At 39.5% G+C, this 25,757-nt stretch overlaps 1 protein-coding gene across 1 annotated transcript; it reads right to left on the bottom strand.

Moving 5' to 3' along the window:
* Positions 1-7,225: 7,225 nt before the first annotated feature.
* Positions 7,226-25,351, bottom strand: sem1 (SEM1 26S proteasome subunit). Its single transcript, XM_052016155.1, has 3 exons — positions 25,199-25,351; positions 16,447-16,540; positions 7,226-7,457 (listed from the first exon to the last, which is right to left on the bottom strand). The coding sequence occupies exons 1-3, from the start codon at positions 25,272-25,274 to the stop codon at positions 7,415-7,417; spliced, it is 213 nt and encodes a 70-aa protein (XP_051872115.1). The 5' UTR covers positions 25,275-25,351; the 3' UTR covers positions 7,226-7,414.
* Between the last annotated feature and the right edge of the window lie 406 nt (positions 25,352-25,757).

Below are 25,757 nucleotides of genomic sequence, written 5' to 3'. Positions count from 1 at the left end.
TCGGTCCATGATACTGTGCCAAACCAATTAAACTCCTAATCAAACTAATCCCTTCTGCCTACACAATGCCCATATCCCTCCATTCCCTGCACACTCAAGTGCTTATCTAAAAGCCTCTTAAATGCCTCAGTTTTATTTGCCTCCACCCCTGCCAGTGCATTCCAAGCACCCACCAGCACTCGGTGTAAAAAACTTGCCCCGCACTTCTCCTTTGAACTTTCCTCCTCTCACCTTAAATGCATGCCCTCTAGTATTAGACATTTCAAACCTGCCCTCTAATCCAGGCAGCATCCTTGTAAACCTCTTCTGCACCCTCTTGAAAGCCTCCATATCCTTCCTATAAAGGGGCAAGCAGAATTGAATGCAATACTCCAGATGCGGCATAACCAGAGTTTTATAAAGCTGCAACATAACTTCCTGACTCTTGAACTCAGTGCCTCAACTAATAAAGGCAAGTGTGCCATAAACCTTCTTTACCACCCTATCAGCCTGCGCAGCCATTTCAGGGAGCTATGGACTTGGACTCCTAGATCTCTCTGTACATCAATGCTGTTAAGGGTCCTGCCATTACCGCTGTATTGTCCCCCAAAGTGCAACACCTCACACTTGGCCGGATTAAACTCCATCTGCCATTTCTCCACCCATATCTGCAACCCAGTATATCCTGCTGTATTCTTTGGCAATCTTCTACACTATCCACAATGCCACCAATCTTTGTATCATCTGTGAACTTACTAACCCACCCCATCTCTGGGTTTATGCATCTGGGTTTATGCATTATGAATCTGTCTCCTTTATAATATTTTACCTAAATGTTTGTTGAAATCTAGGGAAAAAAATTTACTGATGTCCTGTTCAGAAGGCTTTCTCCTTAAAGAACTTACGGACATACCACACAGACTCGCTGTTCATTTCCTGGGTTTGGTGTTTCTAATAATTGTCAAATCCTTTTACTGGTAGTAGCCAGAATGTTATGTTTGAGATTTGTATCAAACTTATTTGCATGATTATTTATAAATGCAGTTCATCCATTTTAAAACAAAGTTTAACAAGTTTGAACACTGATGTGACATGTCAGAATCAGAATCAGGTTTACTATAACTGACGTCATGAAATTTGTTGTTTTGCGGCAGTACAGTGCAAGACATAAAGACATAAAAATTACTATAAGTTACAAAAATAAATAAATAGTGCAAAAGAGGAAAAACAAGATAGTGTTCATGGGTTCATGGACCGTTCAGAAATCTGATGGCAGAGGGGAAGCAGCTCTTCCTGAATATTGAGTGTGGGTCTTCAGGATCCTGTACCTCCTCCCCGAAGGTAGTAATGTGAAGAGGGCATGTCCAAGGTGGTGAGGGTCCTTATTGATGGATGCTGCCTTCTTGAGGCACCGCCTCTTGAAGATGTCCTCGATGGTGGGGATGGTCATACCTGTGATGGAACTGGCTGAGTCTACAACCCTCTGCAGCCTCTGTCAATCCTGCACATTGGAACCTCCATACCAGGCGGTGATACAACCAATCAGTATGCTCTCCACCGTATATCTGTGCAAATTTGCAAGAGTCTTTGGTGACATACCAAATCTCCCCAAACTCCTAATGAAGTAGAGCCACTGGCATGCCTTCTTTGTGATTGCATCAACATGTTGGGCCCAAGACAGATTCTCTGAAATGTTGACGCCCAGGAACTTGAAGCTGCTCACCCTTTCCACCACTGACCCCTCAATGAGGACTGGTGTGTGTTCTCCCAACTTCCCCTTCTTGAAGTTCAAAATCAATTCCTTGGTCTTGCTGATGTTGAGTGCGAGGTTGTTGTTGTGACGCCACTCAACCAGCCAATCTATCTCACTCCTGTACACCTCCTCATCACCATCTGAGATTCTGCCAACAACAGTGGTGTCATCGGCGAATTTATAGATGGCAATGAGGAAGCGTACAGGAGTGAGATAGATCACTAGCCACACAGTCATGACTGTAGAGAGAATAGAGCAGTCAGCTAAGCACACATCCTTGAGGTGCACTTGTGTTGATCATCAGCAAGGAGATGTTACTTCCGATCCACACTGACTGTGGTCTCCCAATAAGGAAGTCGAGGATCCAGTTGCAGAGGGAGGTACAGAGGCTCAGGTTTTGAAGCTTGTTGATTAGTACTGAGGGGGATGATGTTATTGAGCACCAAACTGTAATCGATAAACAGCAGCCTGACGTATGTTTTGTGGTTGTCTAGATGCTCCAAAGCTGAGTGGAGAGCCAGTGAGATTGCATAGACCTGTTGTGGCAGTAGGCAAATTTCAGGTCCAGGTCCTTGCTCAGGCAGGGGTTAATTCTAGCCATGACCAACCTCTCAAAGCACTTCATCACAAATAGATGGGAGTCTACTGGGCGATAGTCTTTGAGGTGGCTCACCCTGCTCTTCTTGGACACCGGTATGATTAATGCCCTTTTGAAGCAGGTGGGAACCTCCGACTGCAGCAGAGGTTGAAGACGTCTTTGAACACTCCAGCCAGTTGGTCAGCACAGATTTTCAATGCCCTTCTAGGTACACTGTCGGGTCCTGACGCCTTGCAAGGGTTCACCATCTTGAAGGATGTTCTGACGTCGGCCTTCGAGACAGAGATCACAGGGTTGCCAGATGCTGTGGAGATTTGCACAGGTGTAGAGTTATTCTCCCTATCATGCATAAAAGGCATTGAGCTCATCGGGGAAAGAAGCATCACTGCCATTTATGCTGTTAGATTTTGCCCTATAGGAAGTAATGGCATGCAAACTCAGACACAGCTGTGTCTAACTTCACATGGAATTGCTTTTTTGCTCTCACAATGGCCTTCCGTAGGTCATACGTGGACTTCTTGGGTTGTAATTTATGTATTTATATGCTGCTTACATGCTAGAACTACACAATATAGTAACAAATTTATCTCCTTCACAACACCTTTGCTCTCACCTCCTCCCCAACCCAACTTTATCTCCTGGGTTTTTGTCATGTGTGCACACTTAAAGGTTGTGGGTAGAGAATGAAAGAATTAAATTTTACACTAATTTGCTACACTTTCAGCAGTGAAGTTCTTTGGATTTGTGTCTTCCTTATGGATCACGGAAGTCAGTCTCTAAATTCTAAAGAGGAGGAAGTATTAGCAAAGTCATGCAAGGTGCTCCATGGAGAATTCTTAAGTGACATAAACCTCAGCTCATTAAATAAGAGGATGGGAGAGCTAATGTTCACAACTCATTTTAAATGGCTCAGCTTCTCAGTCCACAAAATACCTTTTCACAAACAATGAATTGGCACCTGCTGTGTGGCCTGAGAATGCACTTGCTTCACTGTGGAGTGGGCAGGTCGGAAGAGCAAAAGAAAATAGCAACCACATGCTGAGAATACCTTTGTTTCCAGAAGGCCCAGCAAAATCATCGTGACAAAACCCAACATCCGCAGCATGCCACTTACCAAGCTGTGATCTTCTTTAATTCCTTTGAAAGAAAGGAAATGAACCAACAGTCAATTATGTGCTGTATCAAGGTTTGTTGAAATGCCGTGACAATGAAATTCAGAAATGATGCCAGAAACCAATTTTTCTGATCTGCATTGGTAATCACATTTTTAAAATATCAGCCTAAATCACTGCAATCATGTTTTGATGGATAAAACCAAAGGAAAATGGGACTTCATAGTGCCTAGTACACCAGGAACAAATGTCTATTCAACATAGGCCATTTCAATGTCTTTTTCAGTGTTACACAAGCACAGACCTAGGCTGCAATCGCAGCTTTATCTGGAACACAAACTAAGTTACTTTGTGCACTGCACCATTAGCACCTATGCAGTGCAATGAGTTAATCAGATGTAAAACAAAATGAACATTACTTCTCAAGGTAAGCAAGAAGCATTTATAATTCAGAATTCCAATAGGTGAAGGAATAAAAAAAACTTCAAATTACATGGCATGGCATGATGAGCAAATTCATATGTCCTTCAAAGAAACTAGTGTGATGATTGAGTCTGTCAAATTCATTCAGTTTGAATTCAGCTGACGTCAGAAGGCAAACATAAGAATACAAATCCTCATTAAAGTTTGAATTATCATTGACTACAGCTGGTTTTCTTTAAGAAATTTAAGTAAGTATAAAAATAATTAAAGTTGCTCCTGAATATTTTGATCCTCATTTATCTTTTGAAGTAAAAACAGTACTTTTGTATACATATTCAGTAGTGTTGTGTAATGGACAACACAGAGTATGTGCATGCAAATAACCACTCCACTATTTAGTGCACCATGCACCAATAACCATTCCTCTACTGGGCACACTGCACAAATAACCATCCCATCAATCTCAGGATGTCAGAAGCTGTTTTATAGCCAATTAAGAACTTGTTGAAACACAGTTACTCTTGTAATTTGGGAAAGACAGCAAACAATTTGCAGCCAGAAGAGTCCCACAAATGTCAATGAGCCATGACCAAATAATGCCTCAGTGGTGATGTTGGTTGATGGATAAATAATGGACAAAGGAGAACTTGCATGTTCATCTTAAAACAGTACCATGGGATTTTTTTATATATATATTTACACCTAAAAGTGCAGAGAGCCAGTTTAATACTTATTAGTTAGATGGCACCAATGCAAAACTCACATAATAATACACAAAACTACTGGCCTGGATTATGGGTTCCAGTTACTGGACCAGACTTGAACCCACAACTTTTTGATTCAAAAGTAAGAACACTAACTCCAAGCCACATACACAAATAATTATGCATTTAATTACATTTGACCGACTCAGTCATGGTATGCTGTTGAGGACCAAATGAAACTATACATTTGAGACTAACAATTCTTTTTGTATTTACTGTCCATCTGTAGAGCTAGGTCTTTTTAAAATGTAGATCCAATTTTCTAGCCGACTTTATCATGAACTCTGAACCACTGCTGTGGAATATGACTACTACTGTAAACTTGCAATTAAACTTGGAATTAAGTAAAACAAATCAAATACAGGAACACAAGCTCCATTAACTCAAGAATTTCATACCAGAAGCAGGAAGTATGGGTTTCCCAGATGTCCAGCAGAAATTAACTACAGGTTAGTTTTCATCTTTTCCCCCCAAGCAGGTTTCCTTCCCTACAGCTAGCCAGATTGCCATATTGACTGCCAGTTGTCTAGTGAAGCAGACAGGCTACAGATCCCAGGTTAGCAGTGGAACATAGAGCAAGCATAAAGAGTCTGATATCAATGAGGGAGGATAGGGTACAGTGTTAGAGAATGAGGTTAGTGAGGTCTGATTGGAGCTGAGGGAGATAAGGGGTGCAGGAGTTGGAGATTGCAGTAGTCAGGGGAGGTTCAGAGATTGAGAATATCAAAGGAAAGGAAAATGAAAAGGTGGAAATTGTAGGGGATAGATCTTGAGGAAGTTGGCTCATGCAGGTGCTTCAATAGGTTGCCTTGTTGGCGCCATAGAAAATAACATTGTTCACAGAGAAAGAAGATCTTAAAATTTCTGATGGAAGTTTGATCTGAAATATTAACTACCAGATACTAGCCAACCCAGTGAATGTCATCAGCACGTGTTTTACTTCTGATTTTCATGTTTTTTTAAGCACTGGAGTAAGTCCAATTAAATACAGATTCAAAATCATCTGCTCGTATCCCAAAATATTGAACTTTTCATTTCTGGCATAAGAAAAGAAAAATCAAGCATTAGAAATAGTCAATAAATATGGGATCAGTCTTGGTGGCAGGTTTACTCAAAAGCAGGAATAGATAATAATTGTAAAATGGAGTTACTATTTGTTTTATTCTTTTCTATGTTATAAATTTATAATTACATCTTCCTTTGGGAAAATAAACAATTTCAAACAGAATTATAAATGTGATTCATGAACACTATATTTTGAAATTTACTAAAGGCAAAAGCTGACTCCAAATGGGCAGGTTGAGGCATTGAGGATGGGGCTTATGCTCAACACCCACATGAACGAAGGTCCTCTATTAAGCTGCTCCTGATTCTCTATGCTGTCCTTCGATAATAAAGGTTCATGATGAGACCGTGGAAAACGTGGACCACTTCCTATATCTCAGGAACCACCTCTTGGCAGACATGGTTGACTAAATTGCCTTTGGAAATGCAATATTACCACCAGCTCCTGTGAACCTCTTACCCATGACCACTCAAAATAGAGAAGGAATATTTGGGAACATGGTGTCAGCCATCAGATGACTAGTTTGTGAGGTGGTCCACTCCTATCTAAATCCTGTGTAAACAATAGGAGTGGGCCACCTCACATACTAGCCATCCCGCCCAATCAGCAACCTCCTGCTGCACTGTGAAGGAGTCTGCTGTTCGCCCACATTGGTCTCAGCCACCACTGAACTGACAAAAATCAGAACGGAGGGAAGTTATCTTCTATCCCCAGATCACATAAGACAACTGTTTTATTTGAGGTACAGGGGAAATTATCACATACAACAGAGGATACTCAGCCCATCTGCCTCAAAGTTGGATCATGGATACATGATTTCCTCCTTTGTATAGGTACAATCTGTACAAAAATTAAACTGCTGAGAAAGTCCACTGATAATTCAGAAATTACCCTGTCCCAATACTAATCGTGCAGAACCCTGTCATTGAACCTGAAGTTGTCTTTTCAGTTTGTGAATTTTTTTTTATTCTACTACTGTTTTACATTCTTTAGTATTTCACTTTCAGCAACTTGAATGCATATGCCACCTGTAATTTGGAACTTACTGGAAGTACTACAAAGGCAATGTCAAACCAATTGATATATATGTCAAACCAAAAGATGAAATACAAGTTAACCAAAAGCTCGGTCAACAAGTTGAATTTTATTTTCTTAAAGCTGAATACCCAGCCCTCCTGTTCAAAGTGAGTTCAAATAAGCTGCTCTAGTTAAAATGACATGAAAGTTAGATCATATAAACTTTAAAGTTCCTTTTGAAATGACATTTATGACCCAGCCTACTTGAGTTCAGCATGTAAAAAAATGACACAAATACGAACAGTGTCACCTCAAACCCAAAATCTTTGATAAGTAAACTCTTGCTCTTAGATTATTACAATCTTAGAATTATTAGAAACTTAGATTATTAGATCTTAGAAAATTAACTTAGGTGAAACCTGTACAATTTTGGGTTTGTCCACAGCTAGATGCAGCATAATTCTTTGATAATGTGACCATTATAACGTATGGGAAACTTAAATACAGACCACATTACATTTCAAAGAAATTTATTTTAGGAAAATAAAACAAAATTCAAGAGAAAAAACTGCCCTTTGCAACAGAATATTATGTAACTTTTCATTGTCCACAATGCATACTTCCAGCCACAAGTATTTTAAATTAAGCAGAATTCTTTGTTCTACATCTTCGAGACATTCATATCCTGTAGCACTGGTTCAGCTATGAAGTTTCCATCTTGTATCCAAATTTTTCCAGTTCAGCTCTGGAAAAAAAATTGAAACAACATTAGATCTGCTAACACTCAAGATCCATAGTAAATAGTAAACACAGTTCCGAGGTTGCATTCCCTTCCTCCATAGTAATTAATCCCACCACTACTCTCCATCTTTTAATTTGTACAGCTTGGCAGAATTGTAGGTAATACTTAGCCTTAGCATTATTTTCCTCATCTTCTCAGATGTAAACAACTCTATACTCTAGGATTTCATTGGCAAGAGTTGTAATAATGATGTACTTAGTTTAGTTAAGAAGTTGTTTTATGCCAATAAAAGGGATTAGCTCACTTATTAAATAAAGGCTGATACAGTAATATGCCATAATGTAAAGTATCCCCTTATAATCATCTCATCTATGTGGTACAAAAAGGTACAAAAGCACTTTTTATGTAACTGCTAACAAGAACTAAGGCAGAAGTTTCCGCAACACGTTTTGATTTTGTCAATCTACTATGAGGTTTATTCTAACAAGGAACTACTGAAAATCATTTGGAGGAAGAGATCTGGATACCAGGAGAGGATATGACAAAACAAGGACCTTCAAACTGTTGGATAAATTACTAAAAGACAAAGATAAAATTCCAATATTAATATGGTAGAGGGTGGGTCTTGAAAAACTCTGCTTCAAAATAACCATGGATACCGAATGGGAAAATAGCAGTTTTGGATATGTTGAAAAACTATGAACACTTCAGGATGCCAATTATATTTATCATAAATTCAGTTGGATATCTTGAAACCACAGACATTTCAAATTCTTTCTAAAATGTTCATGGTTTTGAAAACCATGAATTCCTGATCAATATTCTGCACCACCAAAACCCAATCTGTTTACCCTAAGGCATTTCTGAGAAATGGTGATAATTGTAAATTTTCATTACACAGATGCTGTGATATTTTCCAAAACATTTATAAATTAATCTTCTCGACAACCAACCTAGATCTGGTTGTTGCAACCTGGAGCACATAACAAGTGCTTGGAAACAGATTCAGCAGCATCTTTCAAAAATTACAAATACTTGGAGAAAAATTGCTGGTCTATAAAGAAAATAAAACCGGTAAGTGAGACTAACTGGATAAGTTAGTATCAGCCCAAATAGCTTCTTTCTACAATATATGATTCTGGGATTTCATGCTCACAAAAGCTAGGAACAAGCCATATTAATAATATAAAAAAAGTCACTTTAGATCAGTTGGAACTGACCCCCCACCCCCAAAGTAGTGGTGTTGCATCTCAATTTTTTGGCATAAAATTTGCTGTAAAGCATGGGGATGTTCTTAATGGTTATGAAGGTGTTATATAAATGCACATCCATCTTTTTTATAAACAAGCATGATGAATGTTTACAAAATATTTTCTGAAGCTGAAAAACATTTTGAATGGCCAAATGATGGTCTCTTTTATCCCAAGAGTGTGCTAATTAGTCCAGCATTTTAAAATGCCAATCATTGGAATGCACATGACTGAATCTACTGTAGAGAGCAAAATTCATGTTCAGTGATTCTTTCAACATTACCTTTCAACATTAATAAGGGAGTTTCCTGCAATTTGGCAGATGGAAGCACTTTTTTGTTATATCAAATAGTTTAAACCCAAGTTCCTCAAAAACTTCACAGGTCCACAAAGAGTTCATAGTTCTGCTACCAGAATAAGTGAGCTAGTTAACAATGTAGACATGAACATGACTGACTTTATGTAGTGCCTTTCATGTCTGCCTCCTGAGCCTATGCCAGGTTAGGATGGACACAAGTACAGAGGTCCTATGAAAATGAATGGGAATCAGAGCAGAAAAAAAAGATTTGTGGAGCTATTATTTGATTTAATTGATTTGCTTAAACCTTTTTAGTGTTTGTGATACTAGTCTTCTAATTTAAGAGGAAACAGGCCACAAGTGAATTTGAATGTTTGTGAATGTCTTTGCCATTTGCAAACATTCAATAACAATTGCATCTTTGATGTTTGATAGCTGTCGAGACTTACCATCTGTCAAAGCTGTTCTGTTGGTGCACCTGGCTGGTTATGGTCAGACAGGCCCTGCACTGTGCTGGGGACGTGCCAGTGGAAATTGGGATGCTCTAGACCTCATTGAAAAGAGCAGCATGACCCAAGAGTAGGCCAGCAATCTCAGGACAGTTGAGGATTTGACCCAATCTAATTCCTCCTGCAGGGGAGGAATTCTGACATCCTCACCCAGTCTGACCTGCATACAACCCTGACCCACTCTATGGTGGGTGCTTAAATGCCCACTGAAGTGGCCGAGGAATTGACTCAGTTGTATCATTACTGCTACATTTAAACAGAAATTGAACAGATACTGACCACCAGATGTTGACCCAGGCACCAAATTTGGGCACTGCCAAGTTCCCCTCAAATATCTGGGAATCAATGGTTAATTTACCCTGACATTGTTGTACACACAGAATCATACCTAACAAACAATGTGCAAACTCCTCCATCACAATCCTTGGATACATCTTGTCTCACTGGCAGGGTAGACTAGAGTCAGCAGCACAGTGGCAGATAGGGAGGATGGAGTAGCCCTTGGAATCCTCAACATTGGCTCCAGACCCGTTGAAGTCTCAGGGCATCAGGTCAAATATGGCTAAGAAAACTCTGCTTGATTACCATCTACTGTTCTCCTGCAGCTGATGAATCAGTTCTTCTCCTTCTTGAGTGTCTTGGTTGCACTACCACTGACCAAACTGGTTGTCCCAAAGGACACAGCTGCCGGTCTGCATTTGTGGCAGGTAGTCAGTGAATCAATAAGGGATAAACTTGGACCGTGAGCTTACCAATCTACTAGTGGCCAACATATCTATCTGTGATAGCACTGCAAGTGACCATCACACTGTCCTTGTGGAGACTGTTCTGTCTTCACAATGTGGACATCCTCTGTTGTATGGTCTGGCTGAAAACATGCGAAATAGAACACTGAACAGTACAGCACAGGAACAGGCACTTCGGTCCATGATGTTGTGCCGAACGAATTAATCTAGTAATTAAATGCCAAACTAAACTAATCTCTTCTGCCTATACAATATCTATATCCCTCCATTCCCTGCACATTCATGTGCCTATCTAAGAGCCTCTTAAATACAGTTGAGGTGTTTGCCTCCACTACCATCCCTGGCAGTACATTCCAGGCACTCACCACTCTCTGTGTAAAATCACTTGCCCTGCGCATCTCCTTTGAACTTACCTCCTCTCACCTTACCTCCTCTCACCTTAAATGCAGGCCCTCTAGTATTAAGTCATTTCAACCCTGGGAAAATGATACCAGCTACCTTCTCTATCCATGCACCGCATAATCTTATAAATCTCTATCAGGTCTCCCCTCTGCCGCTCCAGAGAAAACAACCCAAGTTCATCCAACTTCTCCTTATAGTATGTGCCCTCTGATCCAGGCAGCACCCTGGTAAACCTCTTTTGCATCCTCTCCAAAGCCTTCCTATAATGGGGTGACCAGAATTGAATGCAATACTCCAGATGTGGCCTAACCAGAGTTTATAAAGCTGCAAGGTAACTTCCAGACTCTTGAACTCAATGCACTGTCCCTTTACATTTGATCTCCCAAAGTGCAACATCTCACATTTGGCCGGATTAAACTCCATCTGCCATTTGTCTGCCTATATATCTGCAAATGATCTATATCCCACTGATTCCTTTGGCAATCTTCTACACTATCCACAATGCCACCAATCTTTGTATTGTCTGTAAACTTACTAACCCACCCATCCACATTTTCATCCAAGTCATTTATATATTTCACAAATAGCAAAAGTTGCAGTACAGATCCCTGCGGAACACCACTAGTCACGGACCTCCAGCCAGAATAAGTCCCATCGACCACTACCCTCTGTCTTCTATGGGCAAGCCAATTCTGAATCCAAACGGCCAAGTAACTGTGGATCCCATGCATCTTAACCTTTTGGATGAGCCTCCAATGAGATCCATGGCTCCCTGAAAGTGGCTGCACAGGTTGATAGAGTGGTAAAGGCAGCGTGTGGCATGCTTGCCTTCGTTAGTCGAGGCACTGAATTCAAGAGTTGGATAGACCTGGATTACTTAGCTCCTGATGTCATCACAGCCTTAGTTCAAAGAGATTAATTCTCAACATCAAAGCAGCATTTGACCAAAGGTGATGTCAAAGCAATGTGGTAAACCTGAAGTCAACTGGCATCAAAAGGGAAAACACCCCAGTGCCTGGAGTCATACCTCACACAAAGGAAGATAGCTCTGATTGTTAGTCCCAGGCCATCCTCAGGACAGTCATGCTATATTAGTGCCAGATAACGATCAACAAGAATCCAGCTAACTACCTCTGCCTATCTTTAACATTCAATGGCAACACCATCACCAAGTCCCCACCATCAATATCTGATGATGGGGTGCAACCTTCTCCAAAACACAACTGCACCAGCCACACAAATATGATAGTTATAAAAGGTCAGAGACTCACCTCCTGACATGCCATAGCTTTTCTACCATTTACAAGGAGTGTGATGGAATTGTTTCTGCTTACCTGGATGAGTGCAGTGCCGATAACTCTCAGGGAGTTTGAAATCAGGCCAAAGCACCCATTTGATTGGAACCCCACCCACACTGCTGCCAGGGAGCTGCAGTGTACACCATATGCTGCAGTTACTTCTTCGGCTATTCCAGTGGCACCTCCCAAGCCCACAACATCTACAACCAAGGACTAGTGTATGGAAACATTGCTTTCTGCAGGTTGCTCTCCAAGGCATACACCGTGCTGACCTGCACACAAATATTAAGAGTCTTTCACTGTTGTTGTGTCCAAATCCTGGAAGTTCCTACCCGATAGCACTGTGGAGTGCTCCCTCGTCAGAATGGCTGCAACAGTTTAATGCCGCAGCTCACCACCACCTTCTCAAGGGCAATTAGGTAAGGGCAATAAATGCTGACCTTGACAGCAACAACTAGATCCTGAAGATAAAATTTTAAAAATTCTTGAGAGCTTCAACTGTAGATGGACAACTGAAGTACCACTTCCCAACCCAATCATAAAAATGGACGATCACATGAATTGAGGCAAGGTAAAAGAATCATAATTCTGGTTAAGTACATATCTGTTGAATGGATATAATAGCTGCACTGCTTGGAAAAGTTCAGAATTCCAGCACAGAGTGAGTATACCATTCTATTTTGTTCCTGATCCCAATGAATTAATTCCACTGGCATTTATATTTCAAGGGAAGAAACGAGTTTAAAAAAATCATTTACTAATATCAGGAAAATTTATTCAACGATCTGTTGCATTTTTAAGAAGCAGTAAGCACAAGCTCCCAGTATTTTATATGCACTACTTGAAAGATTCACATACAGTAAACTCTTGTTTATCTAGTATTTATGCATCCAGAATTCTCATGAAACTTGCAAAAAATTTCAGAGAATTCAAAATTGTCTTGAAACTTCTTGAGCAATGAAATTGCTTTTCTGTTCAAACTAACGCAGTTTCACCTTCTTCATTCACACTCTTTGCATGAGAAGGTAGGCATGCAAACAAGTGGACAAAAGGGATCTATTCAAAAGGCTAGCAAACCTAAATCTCCTCAGCCTATGACTTTGACTCATGAAAGTTCTCTTGAACCTGATGAAATGCCATTAGAGTATCCAGAACACAGTGAATAAATTGCACTGACATTTTGACAGTTATAAGTAAGTGATTTTAATTTAAGTGGTAACATAGTCTAGGCTAGGTGTAAAAGTCTATGCATAGCCTATGTAATTTTTTTTAAATGAAATTAACTTCAAACAGTGAAGTCTGTTTCAAGTCCTGTGCAAAATGTATGAAAAGACATTTTTCATTTATGTATATTTATGTACAAGGGCGCTGCAGATGTAGGCTGATTAATAGCAACATCTTCTGAGAATTTCACACTTCATGTGATGGTGAGTAGAGTCATTCAACTGATATTTTTGTTGTTATTTGCATTAATATTGTTTCATCTTAAAAACAGAATTGCAGTGTAAAACATTTATTTAAAAGACCAAGGAGATGACATATAGTTTGGAAATTTATTCAAAGTTTTATGCATGGAATACTACAGGTTGAAACTCTCTGGTCCGGCAATTCTCATGGTCTAGTATAGATCTGTATTAATTAACTAATTCAAACTAAGATCTAACCAACATCTAAAATTAACTACAATCTGTACTAAACTACATCTAATTAACCTACCAGTGCAACTTTTGTAATTTCATCCAATGGTGATCTCAGTTGATTGCATTCTGACTTACGGACTAGAAAGTTTCAACCTGTAGTGTGTGATGTACAGCCATGTTTTTTTTGAGCCATTCTCATGCAACTGGCACCTTACCCTATTCTCCTATGGAATCTAAATTTTCTTATAAACACTACATCCCTCACAATATCAATTCTCCTTTGTGAAGATCTCATGCCTTTCCCAATTTGACTGCCCTCAGAATCAAGAAGGACTTCTGAGGGGCTGATTAGACCACCAGACCTTGCCATAGGTGGGGTAGGTGGTGTTCAACAAGGTAGGCTGAAATTTGTTCAAACAAATTAGGCAGATTGGATTAGAATCGACTATTTAAGTACATATTATAAAATAAATTAGAACATAGAAAACCTACAGCACAATTCAGGCCCTTCGGCCCACAAAGCTGTGCCGAATATGTCCCTACCTTAGAAATTACTAGGCTTACCCATAGCCCTCTATTTTTCTCAGCTCCATGTACCTATCCAAAAGTCTCTAAAAATTAGAACATAATTAGAAACAGTAGGAGGCCATTTAGCCCCTCATGCCTGCTCAACCCTTCAATAAGATTGTGGCTGACCTTATCTCAATGGCACTTGCCTGCATTAACCCATTATCTATTGACTTCTTTCATTTCTTTACAATATTTTTATTAAATCCATGAAAAAAATACTGAGTACATGCATCAAAAAAAAGGGTAAAAATACTACTGAATACATTTTGTTAAATCATACTTAGGATCACAATACTCCTTTCATTTCTAAAAAGAAATTCCAAAGGCGGCAAGAAACCGCAACATAAGAATATTCTTTGTATTGTAAATGACATGCTGGAAATAAACTAATACTTGTGTCCACAGAATAACCCAAGATTATTTGCAATGAAATATTAAATAAAACAAAAATGCTGGAAATACTTGAGGCAACATCTGTGGAAGAAAGATTTAATGTTTCAAGTTGAGCAGAAAGTTTTGTTGTGGAATAAATTTGTTTACCAGTTGAACTCTGTTGCTTTCAAAGGATAGAAGTAGTATATATATGCTGGAATAAAACTAGTTGGGAACTAAATTAAACACTTCTGTTCATTCCCACCACAAATTACCTACACAAGTCGAATCAGTTTTTCTGAATCTCAAGAGTCTAGACTTCAGCCAAGTTTAAAATAGAAAAACATCTACAGATGAAATTTTATAAACTGATCAAAAATGGGAAAATACTTTCAAAATGAAAAGTTGAAAAGTTGAAGTGTCTTAGGGGAAATGTAACTCAAAACCACAAACTATATGCAGTTTTTACTGAAGAGAAATACTATAGTAGGGAAACAATGCACACAGTGTACTATCTCTTTCACTTTTAGATCAAAATAGATAAACAATTCTGACTCGACAAGAGATATTTCATCACTCCATTCTCAATCTCTAGAGACCTATCACTTTGGGTCTGAAGTTCAGGAAACTGCCATTCAGGATCATGACTGGTAGAAAATTCCAATCCAGGATTACTCACTTTAAAACTCAATCTTTCAAATAAAGGGGCAATTTTACCTTTACATTACTAAGAAAAAGAACTAACAGTGAATTTGCTGAGATTTTGCACCTGGTTCAAATGACTTAACTGAAGGAGCAAAAATCAGCAGCTAATTCATTATCACCAGTTTTTTGCTCGCTGAAGAAAATTGAATTAACACCTACCAGTTTCTACGAATACTGTTAACTCTATCTGAATGACCCAGCTGATAGACAGTCCTATCTACGTTATGACAAAAGATCACCAGGAGTTGCAGGTGAAGGGATGACATGTTTTCCCAAGCAGTAAACTTAATTAATTTTTAAAAACAGTGAGGTGCTCCCTTTAGCAATCTTCTCCATTAAATAGCTGCTCTGTCATCATAAAAAGTAGGAAGCATTCCCATAACCCCAAATGACAGACGTTTCAATCCAGAAACACTCCACCCCAAAAACAATTATACATCAGGACATGAAATGAGAAAAAATTAATCTGCCCTGCAATTAAAATTAGAAATCTCACAGCACACAATGCCACTCAGCTAACCAGGTCTGCCTTTTTTTTAAAATTCCATGGAGGCACACTATTCAATCTCTCTATACCTTATCTCCCACATATTTTTCTAAATTATCTAATTATTCAATTTTTAAAGGATTAATGGTCAATTATTTATATTTCTAATCATCTAATAATGTTAAAATACAGGACCAGAAAAATCCAATTACTCCCAGTGTCAAGGCAATAATGCATACTCCATTACTTTGCATTCTATCATGTCCTCTCCAATTTTAATTTCCTGAAACAATCATCCACCATTGCAATTGTTGGAAGTACATCCCATACATTTAACTAACTTTTGTTCAGTAGGGAAATCCACACATGCATGTTGCAAAATCTCTAATACAGTGTCTTATGACCTTTAAGATTACGGATTTTTTTCCCTTTTAGAACCAGCTTTTTTCCTCACTGTAACTTTCATGTTCTCCTAGATATACAGCACAAAAGTACTATTTGACGCTTTATAGCTGATGGCTTCAACAAGCTGTTCACTAATACCATGAAATTCTCTTCCTATGCCATATCCTGTTGAATACTTAATGTTACTATAGATAATCATCCTTACATAACTTTGCTTCAACTCACATTGGCTGACACCAGCTCGTTCATATGTATGGGTGTCCATAAGTTGGGCATTTGTAACCCAAGGATGGCCGGTAGTGAATTTTACCTTAACTGGTTAGAAAAGTCATCCTCCACATTGTCATCATCCCAGTTGTCTTCCCACACATGTGCATCCTCATCCTCATCTAAACCTGTCCAGCCTACAATAGAGAAAATAGGGAAAAACTGTTAATTGTGTCTATATATTAAAAAACACACAATCAAATGAAAGCTGATGAAGCATACAATTGTCTAACATGACCTAAACAGTAAAGTGTGAAGAGAAAAGCTACCTTCAGAAGATCTACAGTCACTTGAAAATGTTTTGAATCAAAGTACAAACATCACCGAAATACCCATCCTTCCAATAAAAGTAAATGACAATATCTAATATTGGTTTACACAGGACTAAGAACAGTGCACATTATAATAAATGACATGTTTTTGCATTTTGAATGCTGACCACTAATGTCAAAAGTGTGGTAGTCAATTAATACAAAAAAAATTTGAGTTGCTCTACAATACTTTTAATTGTATTTACTATTGTAATGGACAGAAACAACTGAAAATGTATGTATATCAATGTCATAAATACAGCAATGAAATAAAAGAATCAGATGTGGCTGTTGCTTCAGGGATAAATATTGTCTAGCATCCCTAGAGAACATGCTTGCTCGTTGACTAATGCCACGGCATCTTTTACCAACCAAAGGCAGAAAGGGCCTTTTTGTTTGTGAGACAATGTAGTATGCATTGGAATGTCAACCTAGAGCAGTCTTGAGAGAAGTCTGAACCCTCCCTGGGATTATCCTACAAGCAGAAATTAAACAAACTGACCCTATACATTCTGGAGTTTAGGAAAACAACAGTTGATCTTGCTGAAATAAAAAATCTTAAAGGGCTTTACAGGATAAATGCAGAGTTGGTGTTTCCCCTGGCTGGGGCATCTAGAACTAGGGATCACAATCTCAAAATAAGGTGCTGTCATTCAGGATTGAGGTGAAAAGAAATTTTTTCACCCTGAGGATGGTTGAGGGATAGTCTCTGAGTATATTGAAGACAGATGGATAGATATTTGGGTATTAAGGGAATCAAGGATATGAAGGCATAATCCTACTGAATGGCTGAGCAGGTACAAGGGGACAAAGGCCAATTCCCCGTTCTATTTCTTATCTTCCAACTTTTGGGATGGAGGCAAACATGATAACTATGAACCAAGGCTGACATCCAAGATAAACAATTACTTCCTGAATTTAACAGGAAGCTACTGCTTCACAGTGCCAGAGACCCGAGTTCAATCCCGACCTTGGCTGTTGTCTGCATAGAGTTTGCACGTTCTCCTTGTGACTGCATGGATTTCCCCTGGGTGCTCTGGCTTCCTTTCACATCCCAAAGGTATGCAGCTTACTGGTTAATTAGCCAGTGTAAACTGTCCCTACTGTAAGTAAATGGTAGAATCTGAGGGGAGTTTTTAAAGAATGTGGAGAGAATAAAAATGGGATTAACATAGGTTTAGTGTAAATGTGTGGTTAAAGGTCGATGTGGACGTAATGAGCCAAAGGGCTCATTTCTGTGCTGTTTCTCTATGATTCTATGCTGTCAATGTTGCATATTTGGACTTTCAAAAGGCATTTGATAAAGTGCAGTGTGATAGGCTTAGCAGCCAAATTAATGATTTCAATTCAAGGAGTGCTACCAGCATGGATGTAAAATTGGCTCAGACACAGAAAATGAAGAGGAGTGAATATTTATTATACAGGCAGGTAGTCCCCAGGATTGGTGCTAGAACCACTGCCTTTCTTGTTATAACTGATGAACTTGAGTTTACAAGGCACGATTGAAATACTTCCACATGACAAAACTTAGAAATGTTATACAGGCTGTGGAGGATAGCAATAGCTTTCAAGAGTCAATTGACTGATGCAATGGACGAATATGTTACAGATAAAGTTAACTGCAAAGATATCCAAAGTAATATTTGTTCACTTAAAAGGGTACAATGCTCAAAGAGGACTTAGCTGGACTATTTCTGTGCTGTGCATTGTGAAATTCCATACAAAATTACTGGTAAATATACAAAAAAACAGCACGGAGGGACCAGGAGTGACCAAAAGAATGGGTGAAAAGATATCTTTTCAAATATTTTGGAAACAGACAGATACAAGGAGCTAGGAAGGTTACGTGTTTGGAGAGAGGACCATTGGACATGTATTACTAAAAGCAAGGCAAATACACCCAAAATACAAGGTTCAGAAGTCAACAGCGTGTGGCGATGAATGAAATAATGAAGTTGTGGAAAAAAAGTGTGTGGGGGGGGGGGGGAATTGAGCATTTAGATTTAATAGTTTAAGGATAGTTTACATGTTCTTTTGAGATGGTATTGCTGGGAAAGTAACATAACAGAGCAAAAGAGGACAAAATGTTACAATCTGTGGTTGCCATGTTGTGACAAATAAACACACTTTCATCCACGATGGCAATGTTCAGATGAACATTAGTTGAATGACACTGGAGTAATTCCATGGACTGAAACAACAAGCAGCAATTATTGTCTATCATGACACAATCAATTCAAACACTGCAGAGAGGTCAGAAGGAGATCCAGGGAATACACATATTTTGCGCCATTACTCCATGATTCTACCATGCAAAGTATCACTTGATAATGTATAATCAAATCGGGGAGTCCGATCACAGCCAAAGCAGAAGGAGTGAAAGAATCTACCAGAATCCTTAGTCGTGATGGCCATTTATTGGCTTTTGCTATAGCACATGGAAATCTGTGAGGACACTTTTGAGCTGCTCTCTGACAATACAAAGACTACGCAAGTTTATATGTGAAGAGTGGCCACTTGCTTGAAGCATTTGTGGACAATTAGTACACAAGAAGCCATGGCCCCATATGTCAGGAAGGAGGATTGACAGATTTAAGGTCAACCAATTTGGCAATACTCCTTCAAAATTAATGAACACACCAAGTTATTTCAAAATGTTTTTTTTTTACAAAGACTCCAAAATCTGAATGCTGACCAAGCATCTCTATCCATGCTGTGTCAAATGCACAGGGAGCAGTAATAATAGTTGAAATTGTAATATCCAACACATTACTAGAGACAGCAAACAAAGTTTCACTGCAATGCACACTTTGTTATTAGTTTTAATAGAAATTTCAGTAACTTGATGTGGTGTGCAAAATATCAAGATTCAGCATTGAAGAGGTAGAGAAATGTTTAAATACAGTAAAAACTTAAGTATATTAGCAGCTTTTGCTAAAAGAATTGACATCAATCCAGATTTATGAATACAGTCTATTAAGTTAACATGCTACATTAATAAAGGAAAATTTCTTTGAGCACAAATTAATGCCATATATAATTACATGAGGAAAAAAGGTGATTATGAAACAAGGGAATGTGGTTATTTCACTGCGGCACTGCTATAGAATTCTTCGCTTGACTTGAGAAAAATTGGTTTCCATTAAGTATCTGACTAAATACGAGACCAATTCTTTGCTTGGGGCTAACTGGTTAGGTACTGAAATTTTAATAACCATTTGGCAATCATTATACTAATTTACCGCTCAGTTGAAATTATTTTTTGATTAATTTTACTTCTCATCACATTTGGAGAAAATCAAGATAAATGAAAAGCTTTTGTTGAATTTAATTCCCCTATAATTCTTTACTTCCAAATTGAGGAGGTTACTACTGCACAAGGACAGAACAGTTTTGGTGGTTACCAATGCTAGATGAGCAGTGGAACTACAAACTATGCAAACTTAACTGTGAAAACTACATTTAAATGCAATTCAAATGCTACACAAATTAGTTTTAGTTATAGAAATTTCACCAGCCAAAGTCAGTGAGCAGCATAGACTACCTATACAAGAGCTTCTCCCCCTACATGTGACATCAGCAAACAAAAATTGATCTGAATTAAAAAAAAAGGCAATTGCACAATATGAATGAATTTTAGAGCACATGAAGCTGTATTAAATGGCCATAAGACATTCTTAGCAAGAGTAAGCTTATTACAAAACACATTAAGAACATGAAAAAGTGTTCACAAATTACTTTCGATTTTCACTATGTTGGCAAATGCAGCAGCCAACTTGCACACAGCAGGACCTCATAACAGCAGGGAAATAAAGGGCAAGTTAAAATGTGTTTTGATGGTGTTTATTAGGCATCAGCTGTGGCTCAGTTGGTAACCGGAGTCTGAAGGCTGTGAGTTCAAGTCTCAGGATCAGAATTGTTACAGCACAGGTGGTAGTTATTCAGCCCATCAAGTCCATGCTGCCTCTCTGTACAGTAATGAATTCAGTCCTATTTTCCTGCCTTTTTCCCTTAGCCATTCAAACTATTTTCCTTCAACTGCTTATCCAGTTCCTTTAAAGAGCCCCAATGAGGCCTCATCTAGTCTCTTGGGTGAGGGGCAACGGATCCCATAGTACTATTTCAAAGATTAGGAAAGCTCTCCTCAGGGTCCTGAGGCCAATGCATATTCTTCAATCAATGTCAGTTAAAACATTACCTGATTACCATTTTATTAGCGTTTGTGAGATCTTATACACAAATTGGCTGCTGTGTTTCTTGCATTACACCAATGATTAAAAGAACACAGGTAGACAAAGTGGTGAAGAAGGCGTCTGACATGCTTGCCTTCATTGAACAGGACATTGTGTACAAGAGTTGGGATGACACATTTTGGCTGTACAAGACGCTGGTGAGGACACTTGGAATCTTGTATGCAGTTCTGGTAGCCTAGCTTAGGAAGGATGTGATTAAGCTAGTGAGGGGGCAGAAAAGATTCACAAGGATGTTGCTGGGACTGGTGAGCTTAAATTATGAGAGACTGGATAGGTGGGACTGCCTTCCCTGGAGCAAAGGAGATTGAGGGGTGACAGAGGTTTATAAAATCATAAGAGACATAGATAAGGTGGATGGTCACAATCTTTTTCCCAGGGTAGGGAAGTCTAAAACTAGAGGGCATAGGTTAAAAGTGAGAGGGGAAAGATTTAAAGTGGACTTGAGGGGCAAGTTTTTCCATACAGAGGGTGATGAGTACATGCGATGAGCTGTTAGCAGAAATGGAGGCAGGTACAATCACAATATTGAAAAGAAATCTAGACAAGTACATTAATAAAGCAACAAACAATCTGCTGGAGGAACTTAGTGGGTCGAGCAGCATCTGTGGGAGGAAAGAAATTGTCACCATTTCATGTCAAAACCCTGCATCAAAACTGAGAGTGGAGAGGTGAGGTGGCCAGCTGAGAGAGAAGGGGAGTAGCAAGAAAGGATTCTGAGGTGATTGGTGGACTGAGGAGGGACGAGGATAAATGGGAAAGATTTAGAGGGATATGGGCAAACATAGGCAAATGTGACTGGCTCAGGTAGGCATGGACAATTTGGGCCAAAGGGCCCGTTTCTATGCTGTACAACTCTATGACTATGCACACATAGATCGCTAGGTCCTGCACACCCTTTAAAATGGTGCCTATGTGCATATAATTATCTCATTTCTCTCAAAATGTATTCCTTCACACTTTTGTATTACATGTCATCTGACTATTAGCGAGCCTTTGCCCAGATTTCCAAGTGTGGGGTGGTCTTCACATTTTGAAATTTTACAACATGCACCCATGCCCAACCTTTTAATATATCAAAACAAAAAAATCTTTACACTGACCTCTAGGGAAACACTACTGCCTCTCTATTTTCCCAATGTGAAAGACAACTAAAACTCATAGAAGGTTCCAGAGGGTAGATATCGGAAGGATGTTTCTCCTGGCTAAGGAATCTAGAATTAGAGAGTCAAAGTATCAAAATAGGTGACCAGAAATCAAAATGAAGGGAAATTTCTTTACTCAGTGATGAATCTTTGGAATTCTCTAGCCCAGAGGGCTGTGGAGGCTGTCAATTGAGATCAACAGATTTGGTATTGGCATTGTTTTATTATTGTCACTTGTACTGAGGTACAGTGAAAAACTTGTCTTGCATACCATTGATACAGATCAATTCATTACACAGTGCATTGAGGTAGTACAAAGTAAAAACAATAACAGAATACAGAGTAAAGTGTCACAGCTACAGGGAATTGCATTGTAGGTAGACAATAAGGTGCAAGGTCATATCAAGGTCGATTGTGAGGTTAAGAGTCCATCTCATTATATAAGGAAACCGTTCAATAGTTACATCACAGTGGGATAGAAACTGTCCTTGAGCCTGGTGGCATGTGCCCTCAGGCTCCTGTATCTTCTGCCTGATGGGAGAGGAGAGAAGAGAGAATGACCCAGATGGGTGGTGTCTTTGATTATGCTGGCTGCTTCTCAATATACACCCAATCTATCTAGCCTCTCTTGACAGGGACAGCCATAGAATCAACTATTTTCTTGTTGAATATTAGAGCAGCTCAAGAGCCAAACAGTTTACTCCCATTTTTATTGATGTTTTAATTTATGGTCCATTTACTCTAACTGTGGTTTTTAGTCCTTGAACCATTGTTCTTCTAACCTATGTTGTTTCTGACTATGGGCGTCAATATTGTTAACTAGATTCTTAAGTCTCCAAATGACACCAGAAAATCCACATAGATAACAGTTACTGCATTCTCAAGATCTCTATTACTTCATCAGAGAAAGTTAAGTAATAACAAAGAGCTCTGATGAATTTATTAAAGGTGAATAATGTTTGACTCTCTTGAATTTTGTGATGAAGTATCTATTAATACTTCCCTAATAATTTCTAAAAGCTTCCCAGCTATAACTGTCTGGCATGTCGTCATATCCTTTTCTGATGTGTCATATCTGTCATTCTCCTGTCCTCCAGGGAGGATTAAAAAATTACATCAAACCCTCTGCAATCTCCAGCCCTATTTCCCAGACCAAGGTGTATGCCATCTGGATCAGTTTAAGCACAGCCAGCCTATTCTTTCCTTATTATCAATTTTGACTCCTCTGAAATTGCTACAACCTCTGCTTCTCCAAAGATAAACTGCATCTCATTAGGGCAGACCAAGTATACATTAAGTATATTAGCAATGCCTTCTAATTCACTCTCTAGCACTATAATGTATTCTTTAATGATACTGTTACTCTTCCCATCTCACTTTCCATAAATTTTCTGAACACCAAGTATCCATGAATATTTAATGTCCAGTCCTCTCTTTTATGAGCTATGTTTTAGTTATCATTGCTACATCACACCTGCACAAAGCTGTTTCTATCCACAGCCTACTAAACCTATTCACCACACTTTGTATGTTTACACACATACATGTCTTTCTCAGACTGTATGCTGCCACCCAAAAGTGCAATACAGGCCTTCTCCGGGTTATGAACGACTGACTAATGGGCACCCCTACATATGAATGAGCTCCCTTAATATTATTAAATTCAAAAGTCTGACATATGTTCAACCCTACTAACACCAGAACTAGTTTGCTCCCTCACTCCACTTTTAGTAAGTGTATTTTATCAGTTTCATGTACTTTTGATGCCAATCATTACAATACTGTGGAGGTATGGTTACCACAAAGTGGTTTTTGTGTATTTTCCCACTTACAGCCAAAATTAACTTAAGGACATCTGTAAAGACAGAACCCATTTGTTACTCAGGGATGGCCGGTACTTTTTACTCTAGTGCTATCTTCCATCCCACTCCTTTTCCTCCATTGCATGTTATTCCTTTATCTACTGCTGCATGCTTGTGCCTCCTCCTAGGCCCATTTAGTTTAAACTCTTCTTAAGGTCTCTGAAGTCTCCCATCCAGTACAAAAATCTAAGCCAACACCAGCGCAGTACCAAAGGATGGCTACTGTGTCAGGGATGATCCCTTTTGTATAAGATGCAAAACTGAAGCCTATTCATCTCAAAGGACTGTACAAGAACACATGACACAATACTGAAAGCTTGGTAGTTATCTCCAATATTCTGGGCAATTTTTATTCTGCAATCGACTTCACAAAATTTCTGTTTGATACTATACTCCTGTTTGTGGCACATTCAGCACCACAACGTTTATGTCAGTTTCTTGTTTTCCACCCCATCACAGACATTCCCTTTGCTCTCTCCACCTTTAAACTTGCTTGATTACTAACTTTTCCTAAATCTGATGAAAGTTCTTCATCCTAACACATTAAATATTTCTCCCTCTATTGATACTGTCTGACCTGAGTAACTCCAGCAACCTATTTTTGTTACCACAGTTCATTTGCTGTGCTTGACTGTAAAGATCTGATGAAGAAAACTTGAACTTGTCTGTAGTTTTCAGTTACTCAAATCGCAGTATTCCCATTCTGTTTTAGACTTTCAGCATTTTTATTACCTTTTAAATTTTCTCTGCACCGGCCACAGTTCACTTACACATCACATTTGCTTCCGTAACACTATAAGAAAAATTCCATCCACAATTCATTCAATGGTTCAATTAAGACCTTGATTTCAACGTATTCGACAGCTCATAATCTCTCCAATTTTGGACGCTGGACGATCACCTTGTGTCACAGGAACATTCGCCCAAAACTCTTATCGCCTCGTTGCACCTCCACCTGATTCCCAAAAGGAGCACTTGATCTGTGCTCCAGACTCCAGCATCGGCAGTCTGTCGTGTCTCCACCGGAGTGGCGAGGTGCGGAGGAAGGTCAGGCCCCGGCCAGAGCCAGGCTCCCTCTCTGCGGCCGCTCGGGCCCGGCGCCTCGGATATCCTGTTGCCCCTCTGGGCCAAACCCGTCGGGGAGAGGGAGAATGGAGACCAGTCACACGTTGATACCCCCTCCCCTCCTCACTCTCCCCCGGGAGACACGGAATAAATGGTCCTCACCTTCCGCTGGAAACTCCTCGAACTCATCATCCTCCTCCAGCAAACCCAAGTCAACCGGCGCCTTCTTCTCCGACATGATTCAGGGCAACGGCAGCACTGAACTCTGGGATCGATTGCGTCATCGGCCATCTGTGCGCAACCGCACACTTGCGAGTGGGCGCGGCTACACGCCCGGTGCCGGAGTGTGTCCCGGGCCGAGCCCTTGCGCCCTGCGGCAGGGAGGGTCCGTCAGCTCGGCGCTCGGTGTTGGGTTGTCTGAATCCCTACAAAATCAGCAGACCAACCGGAATAAGGATCTTCCAAGGAGACGCAAGAGACCGCAGATGCTGCAATCTGGAGCAAAAAAAACAAACTGCTGGAGTGGGTCGAGCAGCGCCTATGGAGGCAGAGCTTTCAGATCGCAACCCTGCATCGGGGCTAATGCAGGTCCTCCGGCAGTTTGTTCTTTGTTAAGGATCTCCCAAGTCGGCTTTCACTGTTTTAGACATTTTTGAGTGCTTTTTCAGCTTGTTTTTAACTTGATATTGAAGCAAATCAGCTGAAATAGAGCTCAAAACAT

Source organism: Pristis pectinata, chromosome 5, assembly GCF_009764475.1.
Source record: "Pristis pectinata isolate sPriPec2 chromosome 5, sPriPec2.1.pri, whole genome shotgun sequence".
NCBI lineage: Eukaryota > Metazoa > Chordata > Chondrichthyes > Rhinopristiformes > Pristidae > Pristis > Pristis pectinata.
Note: the sequence above shows the minus strand (reverse complement) of the source record. Positions and strands in the feature narration are given on the sequence as shown.

What these genes read in the sequence shown, in the direction of transcription:
- sem1 (XM_052016155.1), bottom strand. Translation starts at nt 25,274, where the DNA reads ATGTCGGAGAAGAAGGCGCCGGTTGACTTGGGTTTGCTGGAGGAGGAT. An exon ending in CGAGGAGTTTCCAGCGGAAG is followed by an intron (nt 16,541 to 25,198) that starts GTGAGGACCATT and finishes TCTCTATTGTAG; the next exon opens with GCTGGACAGGTTTAGATGAG. An exon ending in GACTTTTCTAACCAGTTAAG is followed by an intron (nt 7,458 to 16,446) that starts GTAAAATTCACT and finishes TTTTTTTTCCAG; the next exon opens with AGCTGAACTGGAAAAATTTG.